The sequence below is a fragment of the Petromyzon marinus genome, chromosome 5, assembly GCF_048934315.1.
Source record: "Petromyzon marinus isolate PM22_M1 ecotype Great Lakes invasive population chromosome 5, UKy_Petmar_22M1.pri1.0, whole genome shotgun sequence".
NCBI lineage: Eukaryota > Metazoa > Chordata > Hyperoartia > Petromyzontiformes > Petromyzontidae > Petromyzon > Petromyzon marinus.
This window is the reverse complement of record NC_133671.1, coordinates 15,988,075-16,005,780: the sequence shown is the minus strand read 5'-3', so window position 1 is coordinate 16,005,780 and position 17,706 is coordinate 15,988,075. Positions and strand designations below refer to the sequence as shown.

The 17,706-nt window shown below is 42.1% G+C and overlaps 1 protein-coding gene across 2 annotated transcripts in view; it reads left to right on the top strand.

Annotated features, from left to right (window-relative positions):
• LOC116939132 (transmembrane protein 132E-like) overlaps positions 1 to 17,706 on the top strand; it is a 261,164-nt gene that overhangs the window by 162,532 nt on the left and 80,926 nt on the right. For both annotated transcript variants that reach the window (XR_012937220.1, XM_032947154.2), the window contains exon 3: positions 5,371 to 5,523. Coding sequence is in view for 1 of the 2 variants with exons in the window: in XM_032947154.2 (XP_032803045.1) it covers positions 5,371 to 5,523 (153 nt within the window). In the remaining variant the exon portion in view is untranslated. The remainder of the gene's footprint in view (positions 1 to 5,370; positions 5,524 to 17,706) is intronic.

Sequence of the window (17,706 nt, the reverse complement as noted above, 5' to 3'; positions counted from 1 at the left end):
GAAAGAACTAAGAATATGAATTACTGCAGTCACGAAAGCTTTAAATAAAAAATTAACATTACTGCTTTACATTTATTTTTTTATAAGACTAATGGGGGTTGTTTGACCGTGCTACACCAAGCTGGTTCGTGCAGGTTGATGAATGGTGGGTTGGTGAGTGGGAAGGAGACGGTGCTCGAACCGGTCCAGATATTACTCGCCGCTGATGTTAGCCGCGACCAGGAATCAATCTCGGGCGACCAGATTCATAGCCCTGGTACCGTGCCACCCCCTAGCCCCATGAATAAATAATGTAAAGCCATATACCCCGGTTTCAGAAATGTCCCAATAATTACAATACTACGGTTGGGCTACTGTCGGACAACCTCTGTAGGACTACAAAAGCAAAACCTTGACTTAAACTCGAAGTCATCCATACTCAATAAAGAAATATGGATGGAAGATGACAGCCTAGTGCGTTGCCTGGTAACCAACAGAAGATGGTGCAATTGAAGGCTGTAAGCCAAGAGTTTCTTTTGTATTTTCTCTTTTACTTTCAGGCAATATCATTCAGCTTTTGAGCACTGTTTACATGCAGCGTGTGCACTTAAAAGGGAACAATGACATTTTAGAGGAAAAACATATTTTGTACAGCACAGTAGTGTACATTGGAGTAAATTATTTGGCGAGACTGCATTGGCAGTGGTGCACAAGCACAAAATAGCAACAAAAAAACCCAACACAGTCGTCAACAACACTGCCTTAAAAATCTCGAACAGGTGACGTTTTGGACAATGGCCCTTCTTCAGAGCAGATGATGTGCCTATTATATACTGTATATTGCTTTTAAGGCAGTGTGTTTGATGGATGTTGATTTATTTTTTTAGTCATGACATGAGACTTTTTTTGTTATGTATGCAAAGATTGTTACACTAATAAACACCAAATGAGTACATGTATCTACAGGGTTGATTATATAAAATTATTGTAGAAAATGATTATAGAAAATGAGCCTCCTTTTTTAAATGTACCCTGCTACTAAAATGTTTCCATGTATTTGTTTTGTACATGTACCCTGCTACTAAAATGTTTCTAGATATTTGTTTTGTACATGTACCCTGCTACTAAAATGTTTCTAGATATTTGTTTTGTATATATGCACGGTATGGAACAAAATACCACATAGAAGGAAATGAGAAACTTCACAAGTGTTTACCACATCAAGGTACTGATCGGAAGATGGTACACATGAAATGAGGATGCCATGTGATACAAATTTTTACCCAATCCATTCCATGAAATTAAAAGGCATGCTTATTTATAAGTTGTAGAAAGCTATCTTCTTAAGATTTTCATTTCTGTCATTTCACGCAAAATCAATAGAAGCAATTACAAAATTGAGCGGTAATCAGTTTAAAATTCACATTATATGCTTACAATTTTCTAAACCACTGCTCATGATAAGACGTGGTTAGCTTCAATGGAATAGCTGAAAGCTTTTCAAGATTACAATCTGACATTTAATACAATGCCAGTTCTATACGAGGCTAAAGTGGCCTCAACCTGGATGGAAATGGATAAGTATTTTGCCGACCATTAATGTTGAGATAACTTGCACAATGTTGTCCAATCCCTGATTACAATTCTGACGCAATGACAATACACCACATGCAGCAATTGAACGCCGTGGTTAGAAATTAGCAGGTATGAACTGAGCTTCATTGATGTAGTATTTTTTGGCCCGCCATTCTGCCGTGTTTTTGCAAAAGCTGTTATTTTCCAGACAGTCGGCCCTGTTCTGCAATGTTCAATGCATGCGCAGACGAGTCCAACACTGCAATGAGTCAAATTTGCCAGAGCTGGGCACGGGAGCTAGAGCGGGGCGACGCAAGTACAGAACGTTCCCGCATACGGTGTCTCTCAATTCCAGCCGTGGATTTGCGACGATCTAAATCCGGGGACGGCTCTCACTGAAGTCAGCGCTGAGTCGGCGTAAAATCTGATTGTGCCCTCTTCGTGTGGCACATTTTTGTTACCACATTTCACGAATGTGCGGTGGAAAGTCAGGACCAAAGTGTTCGGTATCTACAAGAGGATAATGACAATGATGGTGGTGATGGTAATGATGGCAATGATGAAGATGATAATAATTTCAATGTTTATTACGAAGCATATTATGATGAAGCATACATACACTCACACAAGGTAAAGATCTTCCCCCATGTAGCTTTATATACAGTGAGGGAAAAAAGTATTTGATCCCCTGCTGATTTTGTACGTTTGCCCACTGACAAAGAAATTATCAGTCTATAATTTTAATGGTAGGTTTATTTGAAAGTGAGAGACAGAATAACAACAACAAAATACAGAAAAACGCATGTCAAAAATGTTATAAATTGATTTGCATTTTAATGAGGGAAATAAGTATTTGACCCCTCTGCAAAACATGACTTAGTACTTGGGGGCAAAACCCTTGTTGGCAATCACAGAGGTCAGACGTTTCTTGTAGTTGGCAACCAGGTTTACACACATCTCAGGAGGGATTTTGTCTCACTCCTCTTTGCAGATCTTCTCCAAGTCATTAAGGTTTCGAGGCTGACATTTGGCAACTCGAACCTTCAGCTCCCTCCACATATTTTCTATGGGATTAAGGTCTGGAGACTGGCTAGGCCACTCCAGGACCTTAATGTGCTTCTTCTTGAGCCACTCCTTTGTTGCCTTGGCCGTGTATTTTGGGTCATTGTCATGCTGGAATACCCATCCACGACCCATTTTCAATGCCCTGACTGAGAGGAGGTTCTCACTCAATATTTGACGGTACATGGCCCCGTCCATCGTCCCTTTGATGCGGTGAAGTTGTCCTGACCCCTTAGCAGAAAAACACCCCCAAAGCATAACGTTTCCACCTCCATGTTTGACGGTGGGGATGGTGTTCTTGGGGTCATAGGCAGCATTCCTCCTCCTCCAAACACGACGAGTTGAGTTGATGCCAAAGAGCTCCGTTTTGGTCTCATCTAACCTCAACACTTTCGCCCAGTTGTCCTCTGAATCATTCAGATGTTAATTGGTAAACTTCAGACGGGCATGTATATGTGCTTTCTTGAGCAGGGGGACCTTGCGGGCACTGCAGGATTTCAGTCCTTCACGGCGTAGTGTGTTACCAATTGTTTTCTTGGTGACTATGGTCCCAGCTGCCTTGAGATCATTGACAAGATCCCCCCGTGTAGTTCTGGGCTGATTCCTCACCGTTCTCATGATCATTGCAACTCCACGAGGTGAGATCTTGCATGGAGCCCCAGGGCTGAGGGAGATTGACAGTTCTTTTGTGTTTCTTCCATTTGCGAATAATCGCACCAACTGTTGTCACCTTCTCACCAAGCTGCTTGGCAATGGTCTCGCAGCCCATTCCAGCCTTATGTAGGTCTACAATCTTGTCCCTGACATCCTTGGAGAGCTCTTTGGTCTTGGCCATGGTGGAAAATTTGGAATCTGATTGATTGATTGCTTCTGTGGACAGGTGTCTTTTATACAGGTAAGAAGCTGAGATTAGGAGCACTCCCTTTAAGAGTGTGCTCCTAATCTCAGCTCGTTACCTGTATAAAAGACACCTGGGAGCCAGAAATCTTTCTGATTGAGAGGGGGTCAAATACTTATTTCCCTCATTAAAATGCAAATCAATTTATAACACTTTTGACATGCGTTTTTCTGGATTTTTTGTTGTTATTCTGTCTCTCACTGTTCAACTAAACCTTCCACTAAAATTATTGACTGATAATTTCTTTGTCAGTGGGCAAACGTACAAAATCAGCAGGAGATCAAATACTTTTTTCCCTCACTGTATTATTGGTCCAAAGTATGTCAGGAGTGATGGAGTGGTTAGTACACTGCAATGCAGAAATTGTTTTGGGCCTCCCATAGATCAACTCAGCATTAAATGGGTGCCCAATAGTTGTACAGAGTACACATCAAGTACGGGTGCACAGTTGGCAAGAGTTGGTGGATGAGATTTGCAGTTAGTTGTCTGCGTAGATATTGGGGTTGGTGATTCAGAAATAGATTGAAATTGGTGGATGCATATATTATAGCAGTGAATGTTACCATTCTCTTCATCAGCATCATAGTCAACTATGTCTGTCCATTGCGAAACAGGCTAAGGCTTTTCAGACTCAAATAGTGGCTATGAAGGGGTTAGAGCCACTGACACCCACACTTATATGTATGTTGAACTTCTTTCACACCGTACGTAGCCAAAAGTGCCTATAAAAGGCTACATGGATATTTGTCTTTGTATGTGTGGGTTGTTGTTCACCACTGGGTTGAATTGTCTATCTGTCGATTTCCTTTTTCCCCTAGAGATGTTCCTTGTTTGCATTTTGTAAGGCAGTTTGAGATGCCGTGGCATAATATCGCTAAAAACCATGCAAATCCTTGAACGTACTAAACAAGTAGTGGGGCCTCCATAAACAGAGGAACATTGTATGAATGTTGAACTTCTTTTCCACTATTCGTAGCCGACGCACTAATCGGAGTTGCGGAATAAGGACAACAAACTAAACACAGTTCTAAAGAAATGAGTTTCCAACCTAGATTTAAAAGTACATAGCTCCAGTGGCTTCCTGATACCGGAAGGGTGTTCCAGACGGCCTCAGAAGCCCGTTTTAAAACGCGCGATGCAGTGGCCGTTTTTGTTCGATGGCCAGCCAAAAGCGCTGTCAGGATGACCGGAGTTCGTGTGATGGTTTATGCTCCTAGACGAGATCAGCAAGGTATTGTGGTTCATATATGAATGTGTGTGTGTGTCAGATGGCTCAGATGCTGATTGGTCAGCTCTGTCGATGGGAAAGCTTTTTGTCATGAGGTCATGAAGCTTGCAGCAGAATACCCTTGATCCTCCCCTACCTGGTAATTAGGTGTCAAACCGGGAGCCGAATAGTGCCACATGCATTTCTCATCGAAAATTGGCAGCCAAATAAATTTGGTAGTGGTTTGATGGAAGTTTTCCACCGTCGGAATTTACACGGAGTTGGGTACTCCGTTAGAACTTTGTTTGACAGTTACCATCATGTGCAGTCGTATCAATAACAGACACACTAAAATATCTGATAAAACTTTTACTGTCTGAATCACACGAGTGAGTGCATGTTTCATATTATCTCTTTTATTAATTTTGTTGCATATTATTTCGCTGACAATATTCACAGTTTAACGTGTAATGAAACGTAATGCATTTTTTTTTATTAAACCAACGGTTTGAGGAACACACATCAGCAGACGCGTTTTTAATAGGTAGCGCAATGAGTCGGCGCTTTTGTAGAACTACACTGACGGTGATTCAAGGTGACCTCACGAGAAATAACAAACTTGCGTTTGAAAACATTTTTTGTTTTGTAGAATGAAGGTCAAGAAAGGTGTGACCCTTCTGTCCGTGGTGTCCGCAAGCCCGAACCAGTGGGGGGTGAGCAGTGACATCGTAGCCGGAACAAAGCACGCCGTTGCCACCGTTACCCTCCGCAAGATACGCGGTGCCTCCTCCTCCTCGGGAAGGTAAGAGACCACTCGGGCACACAGTCGATGGACACAAAGACTGCATCGCATGCAAATAAATAAAGCAACAAAGGTGAAGACCCACCAGGCCCGAACTTGTGCATGGGTTCTCTAGAGCTCCCTCTTTTTTTTGCATGGGTTCTCTAGAGCTCCCTCTAGAGAACCCATGCAAAAACACGTGACTTGGCCTTCTCTTCCACACTCGCCAGACATCTCGGAAGAGGTGGGAGTACTCACGCTTTATCTCCCCACACGGAAGGAGCAGATTAAGACAAGTTTAGCCATTTGTACAGCTGGGTGGATAGAGCTTGTGGGATTTCATGGACTTGCTCATTATTTCAACCACGCACCGGGAGATAAAGCCGGTGGAATCTGGATTTAAGTTCAGTGTGGTAACCATTACACCACGACAGCTTATTAAAATCACTTTTCAGACATGGGTAAAATTTTAGTTTAAGGAAGCGCTTCGCAATTAGCATTTTTAAACTGCAACACCGTGTCACAATTAAAGTATACATCGCCGGATACATATAACAGACACGAGAAAGAAATATATTATTATATCCTGTGCATAACTGGATTAATAACTTCTACCTCCTTTATGTAGGATATCACTTACAATGCAATTGCATTAAATTCGTACTTGCTGCGGTGTAATTCAACGTGGAACTATAGACACAAATATGGCTGGAGCACGGTGCTAAGCCAAACCAGCCAGCTTGTTTACTATGCATGCACTTGCCCTGACAGCCTGTAAAGGGCAAATGGAGGATCTCTGTATTTGTGGCATATAAACCTGACCCTTGTCTCCCTTAGGTCACCTCTGTCTGAAATGATTACCTGGCGTGGTGTGTCAACATCGGGCACGGGCTGTGGGGTGGAGAGAGAAATAAGTGCAGCCATTGGGAGCGGGTCCCCACCAGCCTCTCATTTGCTGTAATAGCCTTAAAAGTGCTCATCAATACAAACTTACCCAAGTGGCGTGTATCCGAGCTGTTTCGCCGGGCCCTCTCTATGTATCCATGTACTGTGCACATGTAGTATCCGAAAGGCTTTAAAGAAAGATTATTTTAAATGATGGTAGCATTAACCTAATGTTTGAATTCGAAGCGCCTAAACACACCATTTGCCGAATATGTAAGGGAATTAATTTAGTAAATAATGTACGAACGTTTAAAATTACAACGTTTTAAGTCAATTGATGTTTGGGATGAATATTACTACGTTGATTGGACTGGAAATGGTACTGACAAATTGTCCATTAAGTGAGGATTTTTTTTAACTTTCATGCTCAGTTAAAAGCAAAGTAAACCGTCTCCTTTTTTATTTTTATCGTCTTACTATCTGTTCATTGGATATTGACACTCATTTACACGAAATGTGAAATTAATCTGGATCTATCCCTTAAAATAATTTTGTATTTAACATTTCTTAAGCAAATGTAATACAATACCACAATACAATTACGATTCATTAACTAATAAAATGCAATTTGTACCCATAGAGCATCTATAAAATGACACATTTTCTGTAGACTGGACACGTCGTAGGAGAAAAGGGTGATTCTGTGTATGGGGGTTGTGGATTTACAAAAAAACCAGTAGGGTGTTATTGGAGAATAAAAATAGGTATCGAGTCTGGATTGAGGAGGGAGGAAGCCAGTAGTGCTGACTTACTATGGGGAGGGAATTTCAAGCGGAGGAGTGACCTCCCACAATTTGTTAGGCTGTGGGTTACACCAAGAGGCTTGTGTCCCGAGAGCAAAGTAGACGAGTGGGGCGAGGAGAGAGACGACATGGGAGAGTTAGGCTTGCAGAAAAAATATTTGCATTTACCGTCTTTTCAGAGAGTTGGGGTTATCTTGTAAATTGACGCCCGATTAAATTGAGAGTAAATACTGAAGACTTGTGAGATGTGATCTTGTTTGTAAGTATGAGCCAGGAAGTATGGCAGTGAAATTCCATATCTGCAATGTTGTGGGGTGTACAGTGGACCTTTTTTTGTGGAACGCCACAGCTTTTGCACTTTGATTCTAATTGAAAAATAATTGCAGCCAGAATGCAAAATGTACGTGTTATGCGATTTGGTTAAAACGCTTTGAGAGAAATTGGCTGAAGGCTGCAATGAATCATGGATTAAAGATAAACACATTCACACTGTGTTATTAATTATGATTATTTATGCACAAACACAACTGGGTCTCATGTTTTTTTCCTTCTTTTATCCTGAGAACATTTCACGATGTTCATAGGGTCCCAAGTTTGAACGTTGCCTTTGGGTGAATTTAGGTGATTGGTGCATGTGCCATCTTCGAGAAAATTGTTATTTTACCTTGTCAAAAAAATCTATGCCAAGAGACATTCCAACATGGAACATCATGTGGTTTGCTTGTTTGCGTTAATGCAAATTGGCATCCTCACTCTAAAAACTGGGTAAATGGAAAAACATCTCAAAGGCCAATACTGTGCTTCCTTCTAGTGAGAAAATTATTACTGACAACAGCAGTTCGTGGGGTTTAATGACCTCAGGTTGAAGCTTTTTTTCTCCAGACAATATACGCTGCAGGTAGATACCGTGAACACGATCAAAGGGTGACTGAATATAAACTGCTCCTGTTGCTCTGTCATAAGGTCTGGTTGGCACATCATTACACATTGTATATATATATCTGTTCTCTTTGGTTCTTTCGGTAAAGTCACGTAGTTATAAATAAAATAAAATGAAACAAATCACGACGTTTCGATCGCAACACAAGCAATCGTCATCAGGTGGGACAACTACAGCAAGAAACAACTGCTGAAGAAGTGGTTGTCCCACCGATGACGATTGCTTGTGTTGCGATTGAAACGTCATGATTTGAAATAAGACAGCCAACTACTGCGAGCAGCGCAATTATCAAGTGGACGATGACAGCGACGAAGGTGACGATCTTCAACAACAACAACGACAACAGGGATCCCACTCCAAACGACGACGCCGATCTCCCGCTCGGGGTCCCCTTTCATCCTGTTAGCGTGGCCTCGCTCCGCCCCAGCCACGCCCCCCTTCTGGAACCTACTAGCGGGCTCTCGACATGTCCCGTAACCTTTACCCTAGATCCCTCTCGGGTCTATCACGTGGCCTGCTGTCAATCAGGGCTGCTTCAAGCTGGAGATCCCCTTCCCTGACAGCAGCCAGCGCTATGCTACTTAGTGACCAATTCTATCTTGATTTGAAGCTTTCGTGACTGCAGGAATCCATAATCTTTGGTTCTTTTGGTAAAGTCACGTAGGTCTAAAAATAATAGATCACGACGTTTCAATCGCAACACAAGCAATCGTCATCAGGTGGGACAACCACAGCAAGAAAAAACTGCTGAAGTAGGCGAGAGATCTGCTGTGGCACGAGGTTATATAGGCCTCGGTAGTAGGGGGGGAGAGCAGGGGGGGGAAGGAATCGGGGCAGAAAGTGGACTCCGCAGCAGCCCCGGGTCACTGAAGTAAAGTGGACCACCGCGGCAGCACTGGAGAGATCAGCTGCAGGGGAGGAGAGAGAAGGGGGGAGGAGGCGGGGCAGAAAGTGGACCCCGCGGCAGCACACGGGTCACTGGAGTAGAGATCGGAGAGAGATGCACAGAGAGAGACAGAAAGTCACACAGAGAGTCAGAAATAACAACTGACATAGGAAGGTAGGATGAAAACATCACAGTCAGTTAAGACTTTACCTGGTTAATAACGTCCTTGCAATTATTGCTCAGTTTGTACCCATCTTCTCGGTTGAAGTTGTGTCTGTGTTTACATATCTGGATGGCTTCATGAACAAATCTCTAATAATAGGGTTTGCAGAGTACCTTCGTCTTGGAAAAGTCAATTTCATGTGAGCCCACTGCGTTAAAACAATGATCAGCAACGGCAGAGGCATTGGTCCTACCGTGTTTCAGATCTGCCTTGCGTTCTCGAACGCGGCCCGAGACATGTCGAATCGTTTCCCCAATGTAACTGCTGTCGCAGCCACAACTCAGCTTGTAGACACCCAGGTATTGCATATCAGGAATCAAATCCTTTACAGATGGGATCAAATCACGGATTTTGTGTACTGTGTTGAAACGAAGCTGGATCTTGTGTTTGTTTAAGATTTTGGAAATCCTTTTGGTAACCCCTGCTATGTATGTGCAAAGTTATGGTATTGGTTGGATCCTCAGATGGCTGTCTCCCCATGGCTGGGGAGACAGCTTTGCGGATTGTACGGTCAGAATATCCGTTCATCCTGAGGGCTTGGTGTACGTGCTCCAGCTCACTGGCTAGGTGATGCTAGTCGGAGATGCAACGGGCCTTATGGTGTAGTGTTTTGATGAGGGAATTCTTCTGGGCTGGATGGTGGTGGGAGTCAGGCTTTAGATAGGCATCCGTGTGGGTGGCTTTCCTGTAGACAGTGTTCCAACGAGCCATCAGGTCTCTTTTCGATCAAAACATCCAGGAATGGTAGCTTGCCATCCTTTTACACTTCCATGTGAAATTTGATAGATGGGTGCATGGAATTGATGTGGTTGAGAAATTGGTTCAATGCTGGCAGGCCATGTGGCCAGATGACGAACGTGTGATCTACGTATCTCTTCCACAAGGACGTAGGGTGGATATCTGGATGGCATCTGTCTCAAATTTCTCCATGAAAACATTTGCTACCACTGGCGATAAGGGAGAACCCATTGGGGTACCCTCGTTTTGTTTGTAGAAAGTACCATTCCAGGTGAGGTAAGTGTTGGTAAGACAGTTTCTTACCAAAGTTGGTACATCTGGATTCAGTCCCTGTTGGACCAAATCTTCAATGATTGCAATGGTATCAGGTACACGCACCTTGGTGAACAGGAAGACTACATCGAAACTGACAAGTAAATCATCTGGAGACAGTGAGATGTCCTTGATTAGAGAAACCAAGTGAGCTGAGTTCAGTAAAGCTGAGGTGGTCTTGCCCGTGAAAGGAAGCAGGGTCTCTGACAAAAATAGGTCCAGTTTGTAGGTGGGTGAGTTAATGGTGGAGACGATAGGACGGAGCAGGGTACCTTCTTTGTGGATCTTTGGGTAGCCATAAAATCTGGGTGGTCTAGCAGCCGAAGGTTTTAGAGAGCGCTGCTTGTTCAAATCGATAAGAGAAGTCGAATTAGTGATGATATTGTTGTTTTTTGTAGCTAGACGGTTGGTGGGATCTCTGTTGATTTTGGTATACCTGCCATCATTAAGAAGGGCCTGAATTTTGTTGTTGTAAGTGGCTTTATCCATGATGACAGTGGCATTGCCCTTGTCGGCTGAGAGGATGACTATGTCATCTCTGTTTTTTAATTGAGAGAATTCAACACGCTCATCCTTGCTGATGTTGCTAATGGGTTTCTTAGCGTTTTTGACGGTAGCAGCAATTTCAGATCTAGGAACGTCTGCCGGGATGTGTCCCAAGCCTCTGAGGGCTACGTCGACCTAGGGAGGCCTACTATATAACCTCGTGCCATGGCAGATCTCTCGCCTACTTCAGCAGTTTTTTTTATTGCTGTGGTTGTCCCACCTGATGACGACTGCTTGTGTTGTGATCGAAACGTCGTGATCTATTATTTTCTACCTACGTGACTTTACCGAAAGAACCAATGAGTATGGACCAATTCTACGTCACTACACAATCATTGTGAGGAAGGATTTGATTTCGAAACAGTAAACCTTACACTCAGCCTGGCATATTGTGTTTAATAATTAATTATCTATATTAAAAGTCCATGAGCCTAGAATGGTAATAGACAATTCAGAAACTATAATTTCTGTTCAAAGGCTTAGTCTTTCGATGACTATAACTAATGCATATATTTTGTTAATGTTTTGCAGGTCTCAACATGCTAATACTATGAGGTATGATTGAGAAGGTATCTTAAGCTCTCTGTCAAATATTTTAAACGTGTAAAAAATAGACAAATATATCACTTGTACCAGACACGTTACACTGCATCTCATCATCAGCCCTGATCTATCCTCTGCTGGATGAAGGCTTTGTCCACACCGACGCCACCATTCACGGTCTTCAAATGCCACAATCCAACCAAATTCTGCACGATTATCTGATTTCACCACTGCATCCCCATGTTGGTCATCCTCTCAGGCATGTTCCCTCTGTTGGCCATCATTCCATCACCAGTTGTCATCCGTTTTAGCAATTATATATTGCCTATGCCCACTTAATTATCTTACATCAGAATGGTGTCTCACATTTGCATTTTTTTGCTTCTGATTTTCATATTTTGCGACTGTATTCAATAGTAGATTGATTTGTATCTTATTAGGAAGCTCCTGGAGCTGTGCACTTATACATATAGATTGAAAACTGCTTTTTTCACACCTGATGATGATTGCTTGTGTTGCAGTCGAAACATCGTGATAATTTTATTGTTTTATTATTTTGTTTCCCTTCTACGTGACTTTACCGAAAGAACCAAGAATATGAATCCCTGCAGTCATGAAAGCTTTAAATCAACCTTTATCAAGATGAAGTCTACATTATAGACTGCCAGTACGAGCACTCAGTTTAATAACCATTGCTACAGTCTACATTATAGACTGCCAGGACACTCACTCCGATTAAGAACCAGGCTCCAGTCTACATTATAGACTGTCATTATACTCACCGAAGTTAAGAACCAGGCTACAGTCTACATTATAGGCTGCCAGTACACTCAGCTTAATAACCAGGCTACAGTCCTAATTATAGACTGCCAGTACCCTCACCAAACGTAATAACCAGGCTACAGTCTACATTATAGACTGCCAGTACACTCACTCCTATTAAGAACCAGGCTACAGTCTACATTAGTAGTTTTTATTTTTTATTTTATTTTTATAAAAAAATATTTTTCTTTTTTATTCATTTCATTTTTATAATTATTTTTCTATCTACGTGACTTTACCGAAAGAACCAAAGAATATGCACACCTCATGACACGAGGTGAACTGAAAGACCTTGTCAGGGATTTGGAACTACCCAAGAGTAAGGCAGAGCTGTTGGGCTCCAGACTGCAGCAGTGGAATCTCCTGGCAGGTGATGTTAGGGTTTCCATGTTCCGTGACCGTCAAAAGGATCTTGTCCCATTCTTCTTCCTGGAAGGTGATCTTGTAGCCTGCAACAACATCCATGGTGATGATGGCAGCCCTCAACATTGTTCATAATCCAGATGAGTGGATACTGTTCATTGATTCATCGAAGATTAGTCTTAAAGCTGTTTTGCTGCATAATGGCAATGTTTTGCCATCAATTCCAGTTGGTCATGCAGTCCATATGAAGGAAACCTATGACAACATGAAATAACTTTTGAGGTGCATAAACTATGACCAACATCAGTGGCAGCTTTGTGGCGATTTGAAGGTCGTTGTGCTCTTGCTTGGTCAGCAGACTGGATACACAAAATACTCCTGCTGTTTTCTCTGCGAATGGGATAGTCGCGTGAGAAATTCCCACTACATTAAGATAGATTGGCCACTCCAACAGTCATTGGAGCCTGGGAGGAAAAGTGTTCAGCATCCACCACTTGCTGAATCAAGGACGATTTTGTTACCACACTTACACATCAAGCTGGGTCTGATGAAGAACTTTATCAAAGCCATGGACAAAACACAAGCAGCTTTAAAGTACCTCCATGGAAAATGTTGAAGGTTACGTGAAGCTCAGATAAAGGAAGGTGTCTTTGTTGGTCCTCAGATTCGTGAACTTCTTCGAGATGATACATTTGACAGTGCACTGCGTGGCAAGGAAAAGACGGCATGGAACGCCTTCCAGTTAGTGGCAACAAATTTTCTCTGAAACAGCAAGGTACATAATTACAGGGAGTTGGTGGAAAGCCTCAAGGAATACAAAAACCTTGGTTGCAACATGTCACTAAAGATACATTTTGTGCACTCTCATCTAGATGTTTTTCCCACCAAACTGCGGAGCAGTGAGCGACGAGCACGGCGAGTGATTTCACCAGGACATTACAACAATGGAGAAACGCTATCAGGGCAAATGTAGCCAATCAATGCTTGCAGACTTTCTGGACAGTGACAAGAGATGCTCCATTTAATGAATACAAGAGACAAGCCAAGAAGCACGGAGTAGACACTGAAAAAGGACTAAACTATGTACTTATATACACATTATTGTTTTTTTCATTTTTTTTCATTATACATTTTATGTATATTACCTCTTTGCTGAATTTTTAAGTGTTACATGAACAGGACAGGTGAAATGTTATCATGTAAAGCAACCATAAACACATGTAAAGATCTAGGTTTACAATTTTTGAGTAAAACTCCACTGTCTACTCAATATACATAAACATAAAATGTAAAAACTTTAATATCTTGGGAACAGGAGCCAATCAGTTGTTTTAATTGTCATGTTTGAAGCAGACGACATCTAAAAAATAGTATTTTATACCTACGTGACTTTACTGAAAGAACCAAAGAGTATGTAGACCAGTGTTATCAAACGGGACCTGCACACCCCTAACTAAACTTATTATTCACCCGAACCAAGCCTGCTCTTCATTGTAACCCTATGTCGCTCAGCCATACAACTGTTGTATACATTTCCTTTTAATGGCTATCATTATTGTATGGGGATTTTAATGGGGCTGAATCTTTATCATACCATATGTTGATTCCCATGTACATCATTAGTTATATAACCAAGCCAGCAAGAGTTAATTCTCCTATAAGAAAAATATACAATTCATATACCTTAATTTATGCTGCAAGAATAATTTTTAAATGTTGTTTTTAGTAATTGCGGTGTGCTGTGGTATGTTTTTTTTTACATCACGTTTACAAAATTAAGTAAAAGAAAAATATAATGCAAGTACAGGTAGGACTTAAAAACAAAGACTCAGCTTTTAAAAGGAATGGATTGCATCCAAGTGGAAGTTTAACACAGGCTTTCACGCCCAATATTATTCATAATAGAGGTTTGTTGGGTTACATCGTATACATTTACATTTTAACGACACATTTATATTAACGCGATCTAATATAAAAAAAGTGCACGTCTATCAAAGAGATGGAGCAATGAAATGTAACTCGTGTGCAGGTGCGGTGGATTATTATTATTATAATTTTTCAGGATCGCGAGATATGGCAGTGGATTTGTGAGGCCTTCATCAAGCAGTGGATGGACCATTGGCAATGAAAATAATTACATTTTATATTTTTGAATTGCATCCATTGGTTTTGGTTGGAATTTGTATTTATGGATCACTACTCCTGCACACTGCCAGTGATGAATAAATATACTGAACAGAATTTTTCAACTTTCCAAATGTTGTACATTAGTTTGGCTTTTGTGTAATGCCTTTTCAGAAACCATGTTGACTCAGCTCTAACCTTGTACAATGTGCTATATTGGTTTTGAGGGGGAAGGTTCGTCTTTTGTTAGAGACGATCTATTCTTATTCGTATTGTATAATTCAGCAGACATTCCTTATTCTTGGTTCTTTTGGTAAAGTAACGTAGATAGAAAATAAAAAGAATAAAATTAAATTTAAATAATACATTGAAAATAATAAAAGCAAAAACCCACGACGTTTCGATCGCAACACAAGCGGCCTTCATCAGGCGGAGAGACAAGAGGGGCCAAGCCTCCAAATGCAGGAGACTTGCCCCCTCTTTACCAAAAGAACAAAGAATATGAATTCCTGCTGTCACGATAGTTTTAAGTCCGACATTCCTTATTCCCATTATACACAAACTCAACAAGTACCAATGCATGGCTTCATTCATCAATATGGTTCTTACACTCATGATACATGCATCGGATCACGCATGTAAGAATCTATTATTACGTTTCGTATGTATTGCATGTGTAGTAGTCGTGTATGGAGACAGAGTCGTAGTATGAAGCAACACGTTTTATTTATATCTTTAACAACTCACTAGGACTTAACACGAAGGGGTAATGGCCCCTTCTACCCACAACCTGTGGAGGTACAGCCTCCGGGCTATCCATCCTAGTCACTGACCTACTGCTATAGTCCTCCGGCTGGCTGGAGCTAAGGAGGCTGACCCACCGCTGGCACCGGTGGGTCTCTGACCACTGGCCCGTCCAGACCCGGCCCTCAGAAGGACGTCGGGCTGAGGGAACCTCAGCGTCCTAGCCTCTCGACCTCTGGCACCGCACTGAGCCCCGGCCCTTAGAAGGACGTCGGGGGTGGGGTCCAGGGCCTCTTCTCCAGGTGGCTCCTCGACTTCGGCTTAAGGCGAACTGAGCTCTGCTCTCAGGAGCCCGCCTTTTATACGATTCCCCACCAAGGGGCGGGGTTCTGAGGGATCACAGATCCCTCGCAGCCCCCTCCCCTCAGGAGGGGTTCTGGCCACAGGTAGTCCAACCGATCTGTGTTTGTTTATCCCGCTTTCTGCCTAGGGGCAGGGTTCTGGGGGATCACAAACACACACACACTCCACAGCCTCTACCCCTCAGGCGGGGTCTTGGTCAGGGTTATCAATGACCCCGCTCTGGTAGGTACTGTGTAGCGTGTGTGTGTTTACAGAGTGACCACCACACATGTAATGGGTTCACGTGACTCCTACAACCTCTAAAGCCGGTATCATTGACTGCAATGTAAAAATATATACATCGATTCATCGTGACCCATGAATTGCAACTATGAATTCAACCACCCATGAAGTATATCACTCCACTTCTGATGCAAAGAAACACATGAAAAAAAACAAAAAGCAGAACCGACTGCAGCAATTGTAATCAAAATGGTAACAGTGACACTGCTGTACGAATAGCTAATTTAACTGACGACCTATTTTTTGTTAGCAGTGTCACGCTGCATTTAAATTCGAACATCAATAAATATTACATGTTTTGAGTAGGGTGGATGGTTTCATGGTGGAACATTTCATATTGTTGTTGAACATCTCCGTGTCCCTCATTTTTATGCATAGGGTCAAATACAGAGTATTGCACAAACGTGGCATTGCTCTGCTACGAAAAGCTCTCATCCTATAATGAACGATGCTTGTGAGCACTTTGTGCAATATATGCAAAGTATTGTCAGCCTCATGCTCCAAAGCACATCTGCTTACAAGATTAAAATATAATTCACCTGTAATTGAGACATTACACTGCGTTTGAATGCTAACATTAAGAAATAATTAGTGGGAGAGCATATCGCTATTAATGTTCGAGTGGGCTGGATGGTTTTATAGTGTGCCGTGCGTCGTTGTTGGTGAACATTTTTCCATCTTAAAGAGCTATCCTGGTCATCATTGACAACGCAGTGTGCAAATAACATCGTAGTTATAATTGTCCCTGAAGAATGTTAGCTGGTTGCATGAATATGCAAGGGAAGGAAACTTTTCAATATAATGTCCACACAAGGATGAGCAATGCATTATGCACTGCATTTTAAAATATATGCACCGTGGTCAAGGTCAAGAGGTCACCATTAATTCCACCACACCTCACAATTGCTTCCTGCCTTCTGCTAGATCCTATAATAGTTGCAAAGTTTAAACCCGACTTGGTTTCAAATCTTCCCTTTGGTTATCGACCCCTGGGGTCCCACTCCAATGTGTGTTCAGTAATTTGCCCTCCTCCACCCTGCACATGTGTCCCACCCATCATAGCCTCCTTTTTTTTCTCTTGCTACATTATGTACGCTCGCGGCCTCACGACCGTGCCTTGCCCTCGTAAAACCTCTCTACGAGGAGACCAGCACCTCATTGTCCACACGCTTTATTTGATCTGTCATTAATCTCATTTGCTCAGACGGGGCTACACTCAATAATATTTGCACTTTAGTGGATAAACGTGTATCTTAACTATCCCATTCCCTTCCCGCCTCTAAAAAACACTGTATTGCTACCCTCACCACTTTCCCCCTATATATATATATTTTTTTCATATTGTATTGTTGAATTGATGTTACGCAGGCCACGGCGTGCCGGCTGCTTTATCTCCCTTGCGTGTGCAAAAAAAACGAATATAATAATATGCCGTACGTTTTTTTCCATGCTCTCTTCCCAACGTCCAAGTTGCTTACCTTATCCTGTCGTGAAATTTCAAACACACTCCGTGTGTACTTGTCTTCATATACCAGAAGCTTCTATTTTAGTTGACTGGACATCTGTGAAAAAAATACCTTCATAGCTCATCGGATTCCTCTATAAATAAAAATTATGATTCTGTTAAAGT